This window comes from Suricata suricatta, chromosome 10, assembly GCF_006229205.1.
Source record: "Suricata suricatta isolate VVHF042 chromosome 10, meerkat_22Aug2017_6uvM2_HiC, whole genome shotgun sequence".
Classification (NCBI taxonomy): domain Eukaryota; kingdom Metazoa; phylum Chordata; class Mammalia; order Carnivora; family Herpestidae; genus Suricata; species Suricata suricatta.
In genome coordinates this window covers 44125005-44147372 of record NC_043709.1, presented here as the reverse complement: position 1 = coordinate 44147372, position 22368 = coordinate 44125005, and the positions used below count along the sequence as shown (strand labels likewise).

The window sequence follows — 22368 nt, the reverse complement described above, 5'->3', positions numbered from 1 at the left end:
GTCAAATTGAAATATGCCTTTATTACTTAATAAATACTTTTTGAATCCCTACCAAGGAAAGATAAGTATGAACAAACCATTGACAGAGAGCTGTGCATTTGGTGGGGGTTTTCCTGATGAGTCTAGATTTCTTTAAGTAAACCAAAGTGATTCTCAAGTAATAGTTTGAAAAACAATCGGTCTTCTTTCGGAGTGTAGCCATATGCCCTCTGTGTGTAACGTCAATCAAGGCTGATCCAGGAAGAGAACAGCTGATCAAAAGACGGTAAGATCAGTGTGCGTAGGAACTGAGGAGGGCTTCTGCCCCATTTCTTCCCTTCGCTCCATGCCCGCCCCGGCCTGCCACTGCCTTCAGTGATCCCAGTTTTCTTGATTACCCGTCTCCCTCGTATTGCTGTATATCTTCCTTTGAGGGACGGCTGGGTTCCTATCCCTTTTCCCTCGTGTTGTAGGTAGAAGATTGTCAGTAAGTGTCAGAAAGATCTCACATGAAATCAACATATATTTATTAGAATAAAAATCTTAGTCTAAAAGGATAAGAAGTTTGGAGTGATACTAACAAATTTCTGTGTGGACTCTCACATATAAAGATGATGCCACTGATCCACCAGAAGCTGGGTATGTGTTTTAATTTTTTCCTCCCTCACCCTGTTCTCCTTAAGCCCATTTTCCAAAAATCCCTTGGGACTTGGTCCAGTCTTCAGTTATGCACACAGCTGTTCTCACTGGCCCTGACTTAACTGAGTTACCATTGAGCCAAAGATGATAATTGTACACATTAATACCTAGTCAAGATAACTAATCTCCCTGGGCAGCCAAAAAAAAATTCTGACCGCTGTTCTCTGTGGTTAAACTCGTTGTTACCTGTTAACCTGTGGCCCCTGCCTGGGAATGTAGACATTCTAAGCCAAGAAGAGCTTTACTAGAAAATAGGCTTCATACAGTTCCTGCCATCCTTCATTTGTCAAAGATGACCAGAATCTCGGCTTAACATCCTACATCCCAAAGCCGTGTTAACAACCTGAATTTCCTTTTATCGGTCATGTTGCCCATATTATTATACACTCCCTGATATCTCAAACCAAAAAATAAAACTATCATTGCGTATTAAGTTCTATGGTATAGGATCATCTATGGTAAGAGTGGATGGGTCATATAGACCTTTAAAAAAAAGGTTAAGCAAAGTATTTCTTACATATAATTAGTGCGTTCTTTACTCTAAGTTTCTTTGGATTTAATCAATCAGAATGCCGTGGCTAGTGTCGCTGTGCAGGGAGGCTTCCTGACTGTGTCTGTCACGTTCTTCTTCAGGCATCTCCATAATAATAGAATTCACTCCCTGGGAAAGAAATGCTTTGATGGGCTCCACAGCCTAGAGACTCTGTGAGTTGACCTTTTATTTGTTTCCCTTTTTTCAGTGTTTTCATGACTGTTCTGAAGGAATCAAAATAGCCTTAAAGTCAAACTTGCTGTTTGGTTTGGTTAATTGCCTGAGCTTTATACAGATATTTAAGCAGCTTTATCTTACACACACACACACACACACACACACACACACACACACACTCACACACACACACACAGAGCTGAGCAATAAAACTGAGATTTTATTTTAATCTAACAAGAGTGATAAATGAGTTAGAATCATTATAAACTAAATGAGATGTTGTCTCCAGAGCAGTGACTGTTTGCTTAGGAATGTGTACTCTGTGTCAAGGATCAATTCTGTACTGTCACTCAGGCTCACTCTTCCTGAGGCTAGTGTGCACCCCTCCCTCCCCCAGTGAGAGGACGCCGACCAGGCAAATGCCGGGACTCTGCAATCTGAGCTGAACAGGCATCTCATTTACAAACCACAAAGGTTCACACGAAAGCAATTCAGAAAACTAAAAACTAATAACAGCGACCATTTCTTGGGCTTCTCTATAACCACATATCACCCTGCGGATTGGCACACGTTGTTTCCGTTACAACCATCTGAGGAGAAGAGCCGTCACCATCCCACTTTCCGCTCTCGTCGGGTTAAGCCATTCTACCAAGATGACATTATCTAGTCAATAGCATAGCTGGGGTTTGCTTCCTCTTTAGATTGAGCCTGAAATCCATGCTGACCAGCATACACTCCTTCCAAAGAATCGGTCAAAATTTCAGTTCTGAATTGGTACCTATAATAAAAATTAAGAGTCCAGCCAGCTGACCGCCAAGAGCCTTCCCAGAACCACGGCGAGAAGAAATCTCGTGGACCTCGCCAGGCTCCAGCTGACCCCCAGGGGAAGAGCTGCTCCTCATTGCCCTAGTTGAGCGAGAGAGGTATAATGAGAGTAAGGTGACAGGCAGTGAGGGTCCTGAGTGTTTTGGAAGAAAGGGCGTGGTTTCACTTGTTCTCCCCTTCACCCCCATATTTTTAATACTCAAGTCCAATAAGCCACACAGGACCTCTGAGTCTACAATGTTGGCTCTGACCCAGGGGATACCAAAGACCATCTCTCATGTGGCTTTGGAGACCATGATTTGTTTGAATACAGAGCTTAGCATTTGTACATGGTCAATTTAGCTTCTAACCAGGGTGAGTCTGATGATTTCATGAGGGACCATCTGTTGTTGGTGGTCTTCTCCAAGTCCATGAGTGCTAACGGCTCTCCTTTCAGGGTTAGTTAAATCACTCCGGGCCTCCTCTTAGAAGAGAGGAACGATCCTCATAAGGAGATGCCAAAGATGAACTTATCCAGGCAGGACTTTGAAGTCAATTTCATGGCATAGGCGAGCCATTCCCATGAGCTGCTTGGTAAAATTAGAACTTCTCCCATATCCACACAGGGCTGGGCTTGGTATCTTAGCAATGCAAAGCACCTTCCAGTACTTTCCAACAGAGGAAGAACAAAAAACAGTATTGGCTTTGAAGGGTATTTCCATAAATAGTGTCTCTTTTTTTCCCCCACGTTTGAGATGAAGACCGTAGATTTCATGTAGAGAGTGAAACATTTCTGGGCAAATTCATATGAGTCTCATTGTCCCCCTCCCTCCCCTCACCTTGCCCAGGGCTACAGAGGATCAGTAAATTGGTTACTCCCAACCTCTTCCTTTCCCTCACTAGAAACCCAAGTAATTTATAAGGACCCAATCCTCGTTTAATCAAAACAGAGCATCTGGAGAGATTTACAAACAGGAAGAAAATTTATATCCACAAAAGACACGCGTTTCCTGCTAGCAGTATAGCTTAAGGATGGTTTGTGCCAGACAAGTAGGAATCTTGATTCATGTTTAACTCGGTTAAATTATCTCTCTTAAAATTAAAAAGCAATTCTTCTCCGTAGAGGAAGATCTAACCACATCTGATTGCCTGACCAAAAGGTTTTTCTGCGCCATCTGGGAAATCCGCCATTCCCAGAGACTAGGAGGCAATTACTTTTTCATAGGAAGTTATAGATCTAAGGTGGAGTAAGTCTATAAAGCACTTGTGAGTAATGGAATTGAAAAGCCATTTGTGTCGTAACAGATAGAGAAATTAATGTTTGGAAATTGTTTGGCCATTCCATCTCTGTGCCTGAAGGATAACGTAGAGCTTTGCTTACAGACCAAGGAACACATATTTCTGATCTGAATCATTACTTGAGACCCTGAAGAAATTCTAGACCTTATGCCCTTCTTGAGAGTACTCTGTGCCACATAAACCTCTCCAGGAGCAGGCTGTCATCCTGGACCTCAGCCTGGGAGAGACACATGGGCTCTTCAGGAGTCGGGGACAAAGCAGCTCTCCGAGATGACTCTGGAATGCAGAGGGGAGGTCAGAGGGTGAAGGTGGGAATAAGAAAGGAGAGTGATTCTGGAGCCAAGATGAGGGCACATGCAAGTGGGCAGCTTGGTGAGCCGGGTTCAGGGGAAGGGCTACCCCCTCCAGCAGCCAGCACCAGGCCTCTTACTTGAACATTAACCCTACTATCTGCCCCCTCCCTCAGTGTGCCACTGAGACTTGACCCTGAAATGTCTCATGATCAGTGTGATGACTATTTTAATGCAGATACTGGTCAGCAAGCCAAGAAAATCTCTCTCCATAAAGAGAAGGAATGAGAGATTTTATCAGTGACGCTGCCCCATTGGACAGCATGTTAACTTTCTCGGTGTAAGGAGTATATGTGAATTTTTAAATGAGAAACTGAAAATACTATTTGCTTATTTTCAGAGATTTAAATTACAATAATCTTGATGAATTCCCCACTGCCATCAGGACACTCTCCAACCTTAAAGAACTGTAAGTATTCAGGAGAGATTTAATGGAAGAACTTTATTCTTTGTGAGTTCACTTTAAAATGTTTAATTATTGTACATAGTGTAACTGACTAGGAGATTTTATAAGTTTGTGTAGTGGCGTCTGGGTGGCTCACTTGGTTAAGCATCCAACTCTTGATATTGGCTTAGGTAGTGATCTTGCAGTCCTGAGAGCAAGCCCTGTGTCGGCTCCATTTTGAGCGTGGAGCCTACTAGAGATTCCCTCTCTCTTCTTCTCTCTCTGCCCCTCCCCTACTCCCTCTCTGTCCCTCTGAAAATACATAAATAAACATTTAAACAAATAAGTTTATATAAATAATGGTTAAGTAAACTTGTAATATATTTTAATTTATTCTATCACCAGCAAACATCAGATAGTCTTTTTTAAATTTATAATGGATTTCTCTAATATATATATTAGAAAAAATACATATAGTTCTCTAAATCTCTTTTCCTAAGCTATATTCCCCCAACATTTATAGATTGTAGAGAATTGCCATGGAATTCAGTTTTTTGCTGAATACTTTGAAAGACAAACTTCTCTAAGGTTGCATAAGTCTAAGACTAGAGAAATCAAATGCATGTGCCTAGAACCATGCTAGATGCTGGCACATAATTATTTCATATTCTTTAAGTACTTTGTGAATCATATTTAATTTTTAAAAACATACAATTTTACTAAAGTAAAGCTACCTTTGAGCTCTTAGGTTGCACATATTGTCTTTTATATACTAAAATTCAATTAGCTTTTCTTTGTACCTAAAAATATGAAAAACGTATGCAAAGAATGTTCTAATACTTGAAAAGAAAAAGAAACATACAGCCTATCCTCTTGGCTGAGAGAAATAAGACACACGGCTAAAGGAGGTAGACAACAGGGCTTGTTTGTAAGAAAGAGCCTTTAGGAGGGGTTCCGCTCAGGAACCCCACGTGTGGCTGACCTGGGAAGTCATCATGGTCTCTGGTCAGACAGCCCGAAGACTGTGTCACTCACCTTATCCAGCCACCAGCCCACATGGGACCCAAAGATCTCTGCCTCTCTGGCATTCAGAAACATTAGCACCGACAGAGGAGAATCGGTTCATTATTATAGACTCACTGAGACCTTCCCTCAGCTCAGGAAAATTTGTCCTCATGAGGAGATTACTTAAATCTCTGCTTCACAGCAGTTTAAATCAATTTTCTCTTCGCCTAGCTTCAAATGGGGTCAGAAGGAGTGATCATAATCCCCTCTCCAAAGATGAGTCCCTCTCTCTCAAGTTGTTATACAATGGTGCTCTATTGGATATTAACAAACCGATTTTCTTTTTATAACATCAGATTGTAAAGTTTCTGTAAAGCACAACTATTATTTCCAGATTCTGTATTCTTGTATTCTTGAAAGAGGAATCTCTTTCAAGATGACAGCTTGGGATTTCTTTTTCTCCTAGAGAGCACATAAGCTTCAAAATGCATAGAGGAATTTAAGTTTATCCTCTAGTTACCAAAGATGTTGATTATTGCCACAGGAGGCGTATTACTATTAAGTAATTATATCCTATACGTTATTTTCTAAAAAAATTTTTCCCTCTCTTTCTAGAGGATTTCACAGCAACAATATCAAGTCAATACCTGAGAAAGCATTTGTAGGCAATCCTTCTCTTATTACAATGTAAGTGGCCATAGTTCTTTTTGATTTTTCTATCCTGAAATATAGTACATATTGCACATTTAAATGTAATACAATGAGTATTTTATATTTTCCCAAGTTTGGTCTTTGTCAGTGTACAAATCTATACAGAGAAGTGCATATAGATATGTTTTCCCAGGTTTTAGCTGAATGCTAAAATAACATCAAAGATTCTTTTTTTCTAGAGCCTACAAGTGTGCATTGCATTATGCTTCATATCTTCAGATGCCTGTCTCACTTTACAAAAATCTTCTGAAATACTTTTGCTCATCTCTATTTTCTAAGGAATAAAACTCAGTTTTTAGAGCATCAATGTCAAGGTCACCCAGTTATTTAGAACTTGAATCCAAGTATACCAGAAATTTACATTATTATGTACAAATGGGAATCCTTTACAGCAGTAGACTCCATTGATCGTGGGGGTTTGGGGCATACTGGTTTATGCTGGGTTTTTATATCGATTTGTTATCAAGCCCAAGCATTGAGTCACATTTATAGACTTACAAGATAGGTTGTAATTCTAGAAAGTTGCGAAATAAAAAATAAAAAGGCGAATTGGGAATTTATATGCCATAAAAGCATAAAATAGAGTTACAACTACAGCATAAAATTAATTGGTTATATGTTTCACATTTTAGTACAGACAGAAGATTGATTATATATAGACAGACAGGAAGATGAAAATAGGCATTAGGGTGGCTCTTAGTTAGAAGACACCTGATTTGGGGCATAGTACTGGCCTGAGGTCTGGCAGGAGGGGGTCCCACATATGCAAGAGGAGAGAAAGGACAACTGTTGAACCTGACTCTAGGGGCATTTCTTGGCAGATAGTCATCCTGTGCCAACTTGATTAAGAGGCTTTCTGGAACCGGGTAGCATCTGTCACAAATGAGCTGGAATCCCAATTAGCCCTGACAACTGAAATTAAAAAAATATATATACCATTCATCGTTTCTGAAATATGCTGACAGTATGTTGGCAAACTAAGAGTTTTTAAGTCTATTGCCAATAAACAGTAGGCCTCATTAGAGAGTATTTACATATTAAGAGTTGGCAAATTGCATTGCCTTTGCTTCTTTTTCCTTGCAGCCACAAGCCTGGGTTTGGTTTTTTAATCACTCTTTTGATATGCTAATACCACTTGAGAAAGGACTAGAAGTCCCCCAAATTTATTAGTGCTTCTACCCTGTATTTTACGGTATTTTTCACTGTTTTCTCCCTGAAGCTCTCCTCTCCTTGCTTCCGCCTCTCTCTATCTCCTGATCCCATCGGGGATCCCCAGCTGCCCCTCTCTGTGAATGCTTCCCTTGTCCTATTGGCTACCCATTCCCCATGTTTACCTCTATGGTCCGCACCCTCAGGATGACTTCTTTCCACGCCCACTGCCCCAGTCTGTGCCAGCCACCACCGCGACATTCTTGCCACTTCTTGCCACCGTCCCTGCCTCCATCACTAGCAGAGCCGTCACCCTGAATCACAGCATCCATCTCAATCACTCTTTGGCTGTGAAACGTACAGATTCAGGATCGTCCATCGTGAGTCTCCTGACCAGCTCCCCAAGCTCTCCTCAATTACCTAATGCCATAACCCAGATCGACTAAGCCGTCCTCATAGAACAAAACTCTTAATTTCCTTCCTTCCGTATTTCTGTGATTCCACCCCCTCCCAATGCTTATTGAAATCCTGACTTCCAGGGCCTGTTTCCAATGACATTCCATGAAGTTTTTCTCCATCTCACGAGAAAACTCTCTCCTGAGAACCGTATAACTCCTTAACTCCTTATTTGTATTTGTGATACTTAGGTACACAAGCACGTGTATTCATATCTGCCCAGGGTATGAACATACATACATGTGTGAACACAACTATATACATACAAGCACATTGTCTAGATAAGAGACACTGTAATGTTATGATGAAAACTCCATTATTAATCATAAGACCTTCTAGCTCTAGCTCTTTCTCTTACTGATTACATAATCCAAGGGACGAGATTGGAGGGTAGGAGGACAGAAGGGGACTTAGGTTTGTTAGGTGACAACTCTATCCCAGGTGTTACACAAGCATTAAGTCTTTCCATTTGTACACAAACCCTACAACTAAGATTTTTTAATTCCAGCATAAAAATTAGAAAAATAAAGCTCTGGGAAGTAATGTACTTGCCAAAGTATATGAGCTTTAGTTTCCTCCTCCAAAAATGAGATAAATAGTATCTAAGTATCTGTGCTATGGATCTTTTAAAGCTGTTGAGTGGACCAATTGAGCTATCTATGTGAAAGTACTGTATCAGCCAGGAAGTGGTATGCTATTATTTATTTGTTCTATCCCAACCGATCCCCGGCTACTTTAGGGCAAGAACATTTTATCCATCTTCAAACTCCCAGAATCTAGCATAATATCAAGCATATAATAGATACTTAATTATGGCTTCCTTAATGAATCAGCCTCTAAATGCCCACAGTATCTACCCTCAGATTTTGAGCACAGTAGACACAAATAAATTTCAATTTCATTGAACTCAGATGTCTCAAGTAAGAACTATTTGTAGGGCTCCATTCAAATACCATTACACTGAAAACATCTGTAGATGGCTCAGTTGGTTCAGTGTCTGGCTCTTGATTTCGGTTCAGATCATGATCTCAAAGTTCATGAGATCAAGTCCCACATCGGGTTCCATGCTGACAGCACAGAGCTAGCTTGAGATTTTCTCTCTCTGCCCTTTTCCTACTCATGCTCGTTCTCTCTCTCTTAAAATGAATAAATAAACTTTTTTTATTAAATCTGTATAACAAAATATTATTTAAGTTCTAATAATGTCTCACCTTTAAAAGCAGTCATGACTTTTTTAAAAATCTAAATGTCACCAAAAAAAGTAGAATAGCAAATTTTCTCTCAAATAATTTGAGGAATCCTTCTTGTATGTTATGATAGTATTTGACTAGAGGATCTAATCTTCATATAAATATAAAGAACTGCATCTTTGTTTATTTAACGATACAACTACCAACCCCTTCTTGAATTCCCTTTTGGACACTTGATGACTAGTCCTTGGAGGAAGAGGAAGATTTTTAACTATACGTATAGTCTGTTCATTTGCTTTTCTCCTTAGTAACTATCACTCATATCTGCCCTGTTATAAGAAACCTTCATTTTTATATAGTATGGATTTCTTACCAAACAACACTTCTGAAGTTTGCCTGATATCGAGTAATTGGGAATGTTATGCAATATAGTGCAATCATGATTACACACAATATAATTCCTGAACATTTGAACAGGAATTCAGTCGTCTTTCAACTTTTATTTTAAGACATTGGTGTTTGGATTTTTTTCAGACATTTCTATGACAACCCCATCCAGGTTGTTGGAAGATCTGCTTTTCAACATTTACCTGAACTAAGAACACTGTAAGTTTTTCTCTTGCATATCATTTTCCCCTCATATGGGTTGCTGTAAAAACCAAATGGATATTTTAAGTTAAAGTGCTTTCTAAATGGCACTAAAATTACCCCTTTCTGGAAGCTTCTTCCAATAGTACTCATGTACCCCTCATTCTAGGACTTTGAATGGTGCCTCGCAAATAACTGAATTTCCTGATTTAACTGGAACTGCGAGCCTGGAGAGTCTGTAAGTACTTGAATAGTCTTGACTTTGCCCAGCACATGCACTGTCCTTGAAGCCTGACCAGTCTTTTTTTTTTTTTTTAATGTTTTATTTATTTTTGAGAAAGAGAGAGACAGCGTGAGCAGGGGAGGGTCAAAGAGAGAGGGAGATACAGAATCCAAAGACAGGCTCCAGGCTCTGAGCTGCCTGCACAGAGCCCGATGTGGGGCGCAGACCCACAAACCACAAGATCATGACCTGAGCCGAAGTCAGACGCTTAATCGACTGAGCCACCCAGGCGCCCCGACCAGTCTTAAAGTCAGTGAATAAAAATATGTCGCTGTGCGATGCCTGAAGAAAAGAATTATGTCTGGTTTGTGTTTTCAATAGGACTCTAACTGGAGCCCAGATCTCAACTCTTCCTCAAGCCGCCTGCAACCAGTTACCGAATCTGCAAGTGCTGTGCGTATCAGGAAGGCAGTAACGTTGTGTAAACAGGCAACTTACATTTAGGAGAGAAATGGCAGGCGTTATTTCAATAATCCTTTAAAAGGGAAGAAAGGTCTCTCTTTGCAGGGCTCCAGCAGATGGGTCCTCCCCTGCCCCTGGTGGGGGCTGGGGAATTGGCTCTCTCGGGTGCGACCGGTAATGGTGGCGGCGCCCCCTTGGTTCCCAAGTTCCAACCAGTCTCCCGTTAGAGTTTCAACTGGCACACGTTTCCTGTCAGAAAATGGAAATGAACAAATCTAGATAACTTCATTTCCCCTTCTTTGCAGAGTAGAGAGCAATTACATAATGGGTCAAAAACCCAATATGGATGCCAAAATAAAAAATTAAGTTAGACCCATACAAACCTTGATAAAGGTGACCAAACCTTCTTCTGGTATAGTTGTGGGTGCCATGTTCTAATGTTTCCACTAATGGTTAAACAGCTTGCATATGTTATTTTTGTTGACTTGAGGTTTTTCCCCCCCTCTGCCTTTCCCTTTCTGAAACGTAGTTTATAGGCATTTGAAGAGCTTTCTTTTGACCTTCCATTTTCAGCCTTCTCCCTCAACTCCCAATCCTGTTTCTGTCCTCTCATGCGTCGTGGAGGTTAATGAATGGACCCTTAGTCTCCCGTCATGGCTCCGTTCTCACAGAGGAGACATCTGTGTCCGTTGAATGCCTGTAACTCCGACGCAGGCTTCACCCAGTAGCAGAGCTACAAGCAGCGCTACAAATGTGAAGCGGAAGAATGGGAATGCCTGCCACAGTGGCTCTGGCTTCCCCTCTCCCCGGCCCCCTAGCCACTCCAGACTAGGGTTGCTCAGCGATACGGGGTTGTAGTAACACCGCCTCAGAGTCAGACCGTTGTGTGTAAAGGAAGGGAACAGAGAGTAAGTCGCTTCTTCTTCCCCCGACATTGCCCTCTGATGAGGAAGTTGAGAATTAAGACAGTTAAGTACATTTGTCAAAGTCATACAGCAAGAGAGTAGCAGAGTCCAAACTCAAATACAGGCAGTTTGATTGAATGCGGGGAGGAAGTGTGTGTATACCAGGCAGGGGGAATGTTAGGAGCCATTTTAGAATTCTGCCTACCACACCCAAAATGGCATAATTATCCTCATTTCTCAAGGAAACTGGCTTGATAACATGACCAGGACTTGACATGCGACAGCTAATACTGAGGGAGCCAGCATTTAAACTGCATCTGTCTCCGCTGTCACATCGCAGATGGTAAACCCCCCAGCTCTGGAACTGCACAAATTGGTTAAGAGCAAACGCTGTGGTCTGTTTTGCTGGTTCAAATCCCATCACTCTATATACCAGCAAGAGATCTTGAGCAAGTTATTTATCCCTTCTGGGACTCCATTTCCCAATCTATAAAACAGAGATATAGCCGCTTCCTTCAGAGGATCATCATGAGGATTAAATGAATTACTGCATGTCAAACACTGACACCAGCACCTGGAGCACCGTAAACTCTCAGGCAGTGTTAGCTCTTATCGACTGCTTTGTCCCTTCCCTTAAACTATTATTCTTTCTCCAAGCTATTCTTTCCTCAAGCTGAAACTTGAAAGGTCTGAAAGAACACAAATCCATTGCCCACAGAAGCTTTTCATTTTCAAAGCACTTCAACTTGTAATCCTGATTTGTTCTTCACAACACTCTGCAAGAAGATCAGCAGGTATCTTCTCATTTAAGGAGAAAACTAAAATAGGCCTAACGCTTTGGCCGGCATATTGACCACGTTGAATTCGTTGAAGCCAAGAATAGGACTCAGCATCGCCACGTCTACTACAATCTACTTTATGTTCCGGAAGCCAGGCTCTGCGAGCTCACCTCCTCTGGCTGAACCATGCACTTCATGTAACTGTCACATGAAGAAACTGCCGCCACTTGCCTCCCGTCCATGGGAATTACCTGCCTGTGTGTGGCTTTCCCCACGAAGTAGTTGGTGATCTTAGGCAAATTGTTTCACATTGTACGGTGATAATCAGTGTCTCTCTCATAAGGTGACAACAGATCAAATGAGATAATTTAGGTAAAGCTGTAAACACGGTGTCTATATTTAAGAAGTGCTTGATCAGTGCCGGCCATGAAAACCATTAGGTAGAAAGTAGGTAGAGGGTGACACTGGGTCTTTACATGGAAGAAGCTTCTGTGTATCCTCTACTAAGAGGCACACAGGAAGGATTTGTCTCCTTGCAGTCTGGGAGATGAGTGAACCAAATTAGCATCAGCTTTGATGACAGGTATGTCCATTTTATCACATTCGCTACTTTTTAAAAATATACGCCAGAAAGTTAACCAGGTGTATTTGTGCACGGGTGTGGGGTCTGGTTCTGGGGTTTTTAATCTTTTTTTGGTTTAGTTTGGTCTTTCAAACCTCGATATAAACTACAAACTTTTGTTTGCAAACAGCTTCATCTGCATTATTTGTGTGTAGTAAGTGATGTGTTTCTATATGAATTCCATTTAGTCAATAAATGTAGAATAAAGTCATAATTTAAAAGCCTCTTAGAGAAAACAGCATGGATTTTTCAGTTGTGTGGTGGCGATCTGGGTTTAAGAATTAGAATCAGGCATGAAAACGTGTTAGCTGATGAGCCGATAACTTTTAAAACAGGAGACAAGATTTTTTTAAAATATCTGTATTACTTAATCTACCGGCTTTCTTTTTTTAAGCTTTCTGCAAATTACCATGGCTTGTTTCAGATTAGTTATATTACACTATAAATATGTCCAGATGTTTTTGTTATTCTGTAATTTGTTGAATTTTGGCTAAAGACTTTCTTAGATTTTTTTCCCCCCTCGTAGTGATTGATTTCAAAGTTAGTGCTATGTTTTAACTTGTTGTTGGGTTTTTTGGGGTTTTTTAGCTGATTAGAAAAGAACCAACAATGATTCTCTTAGCTGTAGGGATACAGCAGCTCTTAGAAAGAGAGGCACAATTATATAATTTAATTTGGACTCATTTCAGCAAGATAATAGCTAGAACATTATAGATCATCACTAACAAAGTATAAATAAATTTGTTAAGTAAATTATTTAAATCAATTAAAGAAGTACAACAGCTACATTTCAGTAAACATTTGGATCTATGCTTAATCCAATAATGCCTCTGACTACCTGCTCCATGTCAGGACTGGGGAGACATTCAGAGTCTGCCTTTGGGAGATATATCATCTCAGAAAGGAAAGGAGAGTAAAGCATGTTTCCTTAGGATTAATATATAACAGATTTTCCCTTTTGTACCTTCTGTTTTTCAGAGATCTATCTTACAACCTGCTGGAAGATTTACCCAGTTTTTCAGTCTGCCAAAAGCTTCAGAAAATGTACGTCTATAAGAGTTTCTAAGTCACTTAGCAAAGAACAAGAACCAAAACTCACATTTCCAGGGGTCACTGGTTTGCTTGCTCTGTAGGTCCCTGGGGAGACATTTGGTGCTTTCCCTTCTTATACACGCAAGGTGTGACCGTTGAGGATGCCTATTAAGTTGGGAAACACAGACAATATTATTTTTCTATGCATTGTCCTATAAGTATAGCATTCATTATGCTTTTTTTTCCTCCCCTCCTATAACAAACTTGGTGTTATAAGAACTGGGTTTATTTGAGCTTTGAAATTTTTCTAAACTTACATTTCCAATGAGTAGTGTTACTTTTAAATATGGGAAGGACTTGGTGTTTGTTCCACATAGTCATCTTCAGAGGAGGTGCCATATTTGTCATATTTGAGGTCCCACTGATGCTACTTCTGCATGAAACATGCTAACATTCTTGTCTTCAAATTGCATCCTCCATAAAATAGAAGCCTTATTCCTTTTTTTCATGTTTACTTATTTATTTTTTCAAGAGGAAGGGAGAAAGTGTGCACACCAGTTGGAGAATGGCAGAGAGAGAGGGAGAGTGAAAATCTCAAGCAGACTCTGTGCCATCCACTCAGAGCCCATTGAGGGGCTCGATCTCAGGACCAGAAGATCATGACCTGAGCTGAAATCAAGAGTCAGATGCTTAACTGACTGAGCCACCCAGGCGCCCCAGCATTATTGCTTTATAGTCATACTTGGGTTTTGGTCAAACAGTATTAACCATCTGGCATACCTAGGTGGTCATGATTTCCCCTCAGGTCATGACCTCGATGCGTGATCGAGTCCAGCATCAAGCTCTGTGCTGACAGTGAGAGCCGTGCTTGGGATTCTTCTCTCTTCTTTCTTTCCCTCTCCTTCTGTCCCTCGCCCACCCTCTCTCAATCTCTCTCAAAATAAATAAATAAAAGCTATATTAAGCATCTGTCCTTTCCCACTTAATTTTTCTCTGAATGCCTTGGGCGATTAAGAGAGAAAACGAAAGGCAAATCTGTCTTTAAAAGGTAAGGATCTGATGCTTTTGAAGACCCCCCAAGAATACTAGAATGGCTCCGAAGGCAGAGCCAGGCGCCACGTGATTGAATGACGAGGGCATTTGGAATATAGTTTTACATCCACCCGAAAGTACTCATTGCTTGGAAAGAGAGGCACTACTTAAGTGTATAAACTGGAATGTTCTTCTTTAAACAAAACAAAAAAAATTTAATCAGCCACTTGACTGTCACATTTCATGTGTTCCTCTGATTGAGGGCAGGTAATCCCTCTGTAGTTCTCTGAAGACTAATCTTTGAAACCAGTGACTCTGAAATCAATCTTTGGAACTCTGTCGTTTCAGAGACCTGCGACATAATGAGATCTTTGAAATTAAAGTTGACACTTTCCAGCAGTTGCTCAGCCTCCGAGCTCTGTGAGTACTGCCTCCCAGTGCCCTTCCCAACGCAGCGCACTTTCTTCCTCTTTCGGGTCTTCCCCAGTATTCTCTTCCCGCTGTGTATTGTTGGAGCTTTGTGCCTCATATGCTATGAAAGGGCAGGTATCTTGCTTATGATCATTTCCAGGAATCTATTCAAAAGTCGTACATTTGCAGTCTGCTCTCTGACATGAAACTTGGGTAAAGAGGAAGGAGGCCAAGCTGTTGAATCACCTACGAAATGTGCTTCTGTCAGCAGCCTGGAATTGGTAGGCGTTTTCCACACCGAGATGGGATGACCAAACAATACTTCCTGCCAATTCATTTTATTCTGGGGAAGCAGTTTTCTGTCTGTGTCTCAAAGTACTTAAGAATCATCCGGGGGCCCCTGGCAAGAATGCAGATCCCAGGTCCTCCCCCGCCTCAGGAGTTAGAATCTCTGAGGTGGGTCCCGACGATCTGCATCTAACAAGTACACTAAGGTTTGAGCACAGCTGCCCTGGAAAACGCTTCTGTTGATCAGATGAGTAAGAATTGTAAATATAGTTTCTCATTCCATTTTATGAGTGAAAACACCATATATTAAACATAAAAAAGGAAACTTTGGTAACAGATTGTTCTTTGTGTCAGTTAAATCTTTTTCGTCCTGAAACTGAGTTTCAATGTAATTTTGATGAATAATGATAATATGAAATGTTTAAACTCTGGAATATTTTGTAAAACTCCATTTTTCCATAAAATATTTCTGTTTCTTTTTTTGAGAGAGGTAGGGATAGTCAGACCCTGAGTGGCGGAGGGGCAGAGAGAGAGGGACACACGGAATTTATAGCAGGCTTCAGGCTCTGAGCTGTCAGCACAGACAAGGGGTGAGGCTTGAACTCAGGAGCCATGAGATCATGACCTGAGTGAAGTTGGACACTTACCCGCTTAACCGACTGAACCACCCAGGTGCCCCCTAAAGTTTTTCTTAATACTTAAGAGATTCTGCCCTTATAAAATTATACCATTCCTCAAAACACTTTAACTTTATCTTTAAGAATCTTCTTCTAAAAATTTACCTTGAAAACTATCTTGTTCTGAATTTAAGTGTGTTGCCCTTTCCTTACTTTTGCTTTCTATCAACTTGTGAAGTTCTTCTACTTTTTTTTTTAAATAAATGTACACCAAAAAATATATTACCTACTTCCATTACCTGCCTTTTTCATCCAGTTGGAATTCTGGCTGTTTCCAAAGATCAGTTACTTTTTTTAAAAGTTTTTATAGTTTATTGTCAAGTTGGTTTCCATATACCACCCAGTGCTCATCCCGACAAGTGCCCTCCTCAGTGCCCATCCCCCATTTCCCCCCTCTCCCCTCCCCCATCAACCTTCAGTTTGTTCTCAGTATTTAAGAGTCTCTTATGGTTTGCCCCCCTCCCTTTCCTTAACTATTTTTTCCCTTCCCCTCCCCTATGGTCCTCTGTTAAGTTTCTCCTGTTCCACATGAGTGAAAACATATGGTATCTGTCTTTCTCTGACTTATTTCGCTCAGCATAATACCCTGAAGTTCCAGCCACTTTGCTACAAGTGGCCAGATTTCATTCTTTCTCATTGCCACGTAGTATTCCATTGTAAAGATAAACCGCATCTTCTTGATCCATTCATCAGGTGATGGACATTTAGGCTTTTCCATGATTTGGCTATTGTTGACAGTGCTGCTATGAACATTGGGGTACATGTGCCCCTGTGCATCAGCACTCCTGTATCCCTTGGGTAGGGTCAGTTCCATTTTAAAAGGCTGAAATAGCTGATAACACTCTATTATGTCATTGAATTTGCTAATAGAGTAGAACTTAAATGTTCTCACCAAAAAAAAAAAAATAGTTTTTTTCATATACAAGTGAAATAAAAGGCTGATCTCTAATGACATCAAAAGAATGGGATCCTGAAGGCTGCATGTCTGAGTGCCTCTGAATTCCTCCAGCCCCTTAGACCTCATGTCCATCACTCACCCAACTCTGCCAACTCCAGTTCATCTGCTTTTCTGCCATTGGCCCATCATTGGTCTCCACTCATCCATTCCATTCTCTAAAGAGAATCTTTCTCAAACAGAAATCTAATCATGGTACTTTCCCTGCTTCAAGAATCTTTTTAGTCTCCTATTGTCTTCAAACCCACACCAGATTTCCCAGCACCACCTTCAAAATCTGACTCCAACCTCCTGACTCTCACCCATGCATTCCCATTCTCCTGACACATGGTAGCCATTTCCCCATTTCCTGTTGCCCATCGGGTTCCTCTCCACCCTTGACTCGCCCCCTGCCCATGCCGTAAAAACAGGATCTCCTGCGAGCCTGCTCCATGTCGACGCACTTTGTGAATCCTCTGCTACAAGACTCAGCACTCAGCACCGCCACGGGTAGACTATGTCCGGCCCCAAAATGACAAGAACTTTGTCATCTTCTTATCCCCAGAGTCAAGTGGAGTGGCTCTCTCATTATTTACTTAAGAATTCTAAACGTGTTCTGAGCAAAAGGTCAGGTTCTCTGATGTCAGTCAACTTGAGTTTGAATTCCAGCTCCTGAGAGTATTTTGTGACTTTGAGCAAGTCAGTTAATACTCTGTGCCTCTCTCCGCACCAGTAAAATGTGGTTAATGACAATACTTACCTCTTAGACTTGTGTTAAGGGTTATGAGACAATACATGTAAAAAAACAACTCATAACCAAATCTGGCACATGGTAAATATGCAATAGTATCATGATGATGGTTGTTATCGTTATTACAATAAGTATATATCCCTTTAAGATCTATCAGTAAGGGTCTTAGCAAGAAACACACTTCATCCCAAATGGTATAAATGAAGAGACACTTGCACGGGCGTTGGAGGGGAAGCAAGCAAGGGCTGGGCACGTAGGAATCAACCACATGGGCAGGACCGAGGCTAACGGGACACAGGCCCAGAGGAGGATGCCATGGTTGAGACAGCATACAGCTGCCACCAGACAAGATCCCCAAATGGAGAAGGAGCACAGGTGCCCAAGTTCTCTCTCCTGGGCTTCTGGCTGCAAACAGTAGGGAGCCCCTGGGCACGCAACCTGCAGGGTCAGCCCCAGGCACAGAACAGGGTAGGAGAGTGGAAGTGGCTCCTCCCGGGTGGCTGCGAAGATTCCAGCACACAGGCATACCAACACGAGTGGAACTACAGTCCTGTGAACACACACGTCCTCCCATATCTGCTTTCAATCCAGTCAGATTGCTGTAAAGCCCCATGGCAAGACGTGGCCTACGTTGCTCATATTCTTGTTTTCTCTTCTGGGAGCAGGGATGGATTGAAATAAAAAGTTTCCATGGGGCGCCTGGGTGGCTCAGTAGGTTAAGTGTCAGACTTCAGCTCAGGTCATGATCTCGGTGAGTTCGGGCCCTGCATGAGGCTCTGTGCCAACAGCTCAGAGCCTGGAGCCTGCTTCGGAATCTGTGTCTCCCTCTCTCTCTGCCCCTCCCCAACTCATGCTCTGTCTCTCTCTCTCTCAAAAATAAATAAACATTAGAAAAAAAAATTTTAATAAAAAAATAAATTTTCCAGTTTCATCTGGTTTAAGGAGACTTTCAAAGGAATATAAATGTTCTGTGAATACTATTTATCCAAGATAACTCAAGAGGTCCAGTGCCTTAAATAAATCACTCATTCGTGCTAGAAAAAAGTTGACTGTGATCATTTTCAATTTCCTCAAATGTCTACACTTTAGTTATACTTATTAGTTAGGCATTTTAAAAATACAAGTTTTAAGTTTATTGTTCTTTTTTTGAAATATGGAAGTTCTTATTCTTGCTGAATCATCTACATTTCAGTGTGTGTGTGTGTGTGTGTGTGTGTGTGTGTATTGAGTGAGTTTTATTTCTCCATAAATTGTACATTTTCTGCTATCAAAGGATTTTATTTCCAACATATTAGCACCCCTTTGTAACTTATTTTGCAGTTAAGATTTTAAACGTGCATCTCCTTTACTGGGAATTTATTTATTTAAAAAAAATTTTAATGTTTATTTTTGAGAGAGAGAGAGCATGAAAAGGGGAGGAGCAGAGAGAGAGAGAGAGAGGAACACACAGAATCCAAAGCAGGCTCCAGGCTCTGAGCTGTCAGCACAAAGCCTGACACAGGGCTCAAACTCACGAACCAGGAGATCATGACCTGTGAGTCGAAGCTGGATGCTTAACCAACTGAACCACCCAGGTGCCCCTTTAAAAAATAAATCACCTAGGTCCCTCAGTTGGTTAAGCATCCAACTTCAGCTCAGGTTATGACCTATGGCTCAAGTCATGATCTCACAGTTCATGAGTTCAAGCCCCATGCTGGGCTCTGCACTAACAGCACAGAGCCTGCTTGGGATTCTCTGCCTCCCTCTCTCTCTCTCTACCCCTCCCTTGTTCTCTTTCTCTCTCTTTCTCAGAATAGATAAATAAACATTTAAAAAAAAAAAAAAACCTTCTCTGTGTTTCTTTTATGGCCAGACATACCTGCCAATGCACACAAAAATGTTGTTGAGTTTCATTATATTTCCAGGGACATTTTATATACTTCATGTTTACTTGTTTGTCAGAGGAAGAGACTCGGAAGTTCCTGCCTCTGACTGCTCCTCTACTCCAACTCATCTCAGAAACACCCTAATAAAATTTTACAAGCACATCACCTTTTTCACAAGCAGAGAAATAAAATCTAAAATATCCACCCAAATCATTTCTCCTTGATTGACTTAAAACAAGATTGATTTCAAGCTCACTCTTCAGTCATTTTATACTACTGATATCTTTATCTGATTTGATAAACTAATTGTTTTGCCCTGAGTGGAAGCTAAATTTTGGTAGAATGAATATATATGGTAACACTTCACACAATCTTCTTAAAATATCATCGTCTCATTTGCCTTATATACATACTTTTTTCTTTTTAAATAGGAATTTGGCTTGGAACAAAATTGCCGTTATCCATCCCAATGCCTTTTCCACGTTGCCCTCTCTAAGAAAGCTGTGAGTATCTCATGACTTGTTTATGGTGTATTTTAAGGAATTGGGGGCCACTTAACTTCGTCACAAATGTCGGTATTGCTGAAGAAGCCACCGCACACAGATGTCCGAGTCCTCAGCTGTCTCCCCGCTGGTGTGGAGACAGACCAGGGAGGAGCCCCCGCCCCTCCAAGGCCACGGGGGCCCCGGCTGCGTATGTGAAGAGCTGGGTGACAGCTGCTTCTCGTTATTGAGGTGAAATTTTCCATTTTCGCCGAGCAGTCAGGTGGGGTGGAATAAGATGTCATTTCAGGCCCAAAGGGCTTTCGTTTTCTATTTGCCATCTAAGAGAAAACTTTGCTGTCCCGCGTTTCCTCCCCTCTGGGCCTCTGAACCCCTACCTCTCCCCTCTCTCGTGTCTAACAGAGAAAGAAGGAGCTGGTCAGACACAAGGGGAGGGAAAGGAGCAAACCTGACAGCGTCTTCCCCCTCATCCCTAATGTAGTCCAGTCAACATCTCTTTTCAAATTAGGTATAGCACCTTCTATGGATTTTTGATGTCCCCCCCTGGCAAAATAAAGCTTATTATAGAAGTTACAATTTGGATGCAGTTAAGACATCTTCCCCTTGCAATTCTGATTGTAAATAGACACGTTATCAGGAGCTAAACCCAAAATGGTTATGTTTACCATGGAGGGTACGGACCCTGCTTGGAAGTTTTTATGGAGGAGTTTAATAATCTGTAAGTTGCTGTTTTTCGACATGGACGCTTTGTGCTAACACAGACTAAAAGCCAATCGTTGTTTGATGTTTTGCAGGGACCTGTCGTCCAACCTCCTGTCGTCTTTTCCCGTAACTGGGTTACATGGTTTAACTCACTTAAAATTAACAGGAAATCATGCCTTACAGAGCTTGATATCATCTGAAAACTTTCCAGAACTCAAGTGAGTTTGTCATTAAAACTAATAAGATACATTTGTGGTCATGCAAAATAATAGATGTGTTATAGTAGTTTCTGAAATTTATGAGGTCAAAGGACTCTTTTGAATTGCATTTCATGCCCTCAAGTCCCCCACCCCTGGGGCATTGTTAGGACAAGCCCTGAGGGGAGAGAACGTCTTCCTGACCACATTTCCTTTCCTTCTCAAAGATGTCTCCCAGAATCTTAGCCTTCATGGAAAGACTTTGAAAACCATTGATCCATGAGATATAAACTAGGACACGTAATTAAATAACATTATAATATTATTGTAGTACTGCTTACATTTCTAAATTTATCTAGCTTGTTATATGTTCTAATAAAATGTACTAAATTTATATTTCTTTGAGGAAGTAATGCTCTTTAAAACTTGCTATGCTTATTATTGTTTAAAAAATCCTTTGAAAGACTATGTGTCTGTGTGTGTGTGTGTGTGTGTGTGTGTGTGTGTTTATATATATATTTTTTAAACCACAGTACATTTTACATACTTTTAAAACTATAACCCCAAAAGAGAGTTTGGAAAGTAGAAGAGAGTAAAAAATCTAAAAATATATCCGAAACAACTTTATTTCCTTCCAGACTTTGTTTCCAATGGATTTTTAATTGTTAGAATCACAGTACATATACAAAGTTACATCATGTTTTCCTTACTTTCCATGATGTCATACTATAAGCACTTTTTAATGGTGCTAATTTTCCTGCAGTCATTTTTTTTAACCTTTTTATAATGGAAATTTTCAAGCACCAAAGTAGAGAAAATAATACAATATATGCATCACTCAACCTTAGCAATTATCAACATCTCATGGCAATAACTTTTAATAACTCCATTTTTATTATAAATAGCTCTGTAATGAACATCTTTATACACATAGTTAATATTTTAGATTATTAATTAAGGGTAAGATCCAAAGGCAGAATTATTGAGTGAAAGAAGATAAACATTATATTTAATAATCCATTTCTTTAAATGGTTGTTTTTTGTTTGGTTTTGTTTATTTAAAGGATTATAGAAATGCCTTATGCTTACCAGTGTTGTGCATTTGGAGTGTGTGAGAATGTCTATAAAATACCTAATCAAGGGAATAAAGATGACAACAGCAGTACAGATGACCTTCCTAAGAAAGATGCTGGAATGTTTCAAGTTCAAGGTAAGACCTGCTATGTCATAGTGATGAAATTGTATCTAGAATCGTCTTGACTAGTCATCAAACAGGTCATCTGAACTCCAGACAAGTCCCTATGTAACCAGCCCAGCAAGTTGGGAATCAACCCCACTAATTTTTATTTATTTATTTACTTTGAGAGAGAGAGAGCAGAGCTGGACACAGGGCTCAAACTCATGAACTGTGCGATAATGACGTGAGCCGAAACCAAAAGTCAGATGCTTAACCGACTGAGCCACCCAGGTGCCCCTCAAGCCCACTACTTAAAAACTCCCAGAGAAAGAGAAATAACCCTTAGAATCATTCTAAAAGTACATTTTTTTTCTGTAAGCAATTTCTTAATACAGTACTTGTATTTATAATTAGACCTCTCATAGCATATTCTGTCCTCAGGGGTAATTCTTAATATTGATGTCAATATTTCCATAAGATTTTA

The 22368-nt window shown here is 40.6% G+C and overlaps 1 protein-coding gene and 1 long non-coding RNA gene across 5 annotated transcripts in view; one reads left to right on the top strand and one right to left on the bottom strand.

Annotated features, from left to right (window-relative positions):
- LOC115305525 overlaps window positions 1-10161 on the bottom strand; it is a 57219-nt gene extending 47058 nt beyond the window's left edge. For all 3 annotated transcript variants that reach the window (XR_003914826.1, XR_003914827.1, XR_003914825.1), the window contains exon 1: window positions 10046-10161. This is a non-coding gene — a long non-coding RNA (uncharacterized LOC115305525). The remainder of the gene's footprint in view (window positions 1-10045) is intronic.
- LGR5 (leucine rich repeat containing G protein-coupled receptor 5) overlaps window positions 1-22368 on the top strand; it is a 128579-nt gene that overhangs the window by 101172 nt on the left and 5039 nt on the right. Inside the window, exons 6-16 of one of the 2 annotated variants that reach the window (XM_029955784.1) lie at window positions 1312-1383; window positions 4181-4249; window positions 5846-5917; window positions 9271-9342; window positions 9494-9562; window positions 9929-10000; window positions 13294-13359; window positions 14728-14799; window positions 19737-19808; window positions 20603-20728; window positions 21772-21917. In XM_029955784.1, coding sequence (XP_029811644.1) covers window positions 1312-1383; window positions 4181-4249; window positions 5846-5917; window positions 9271-9342; window positions 9494-9562; window positions 9929-10000; window positions 13294-13359; window positions 14728-14799; window positions 19737-19808; window positions 20603-20728; window positions 21772-21917 — 908 coding nt within the window. The remainder of the gene's footprint in view (window positions 1-1311; window positions 1384-4180; window positions 4250-5845; window positions 5918-9270; window positions 9343-9493; window positions 9563-9928; window positions 10001-13293; window positions 13360-14727; window positions 14800-19736; window positions 19809-20602; window positions 20729-21771; window positions 21918-22368) is intronic. The other variant, XM_029955786.1, reaches the window with a different exon arrangement.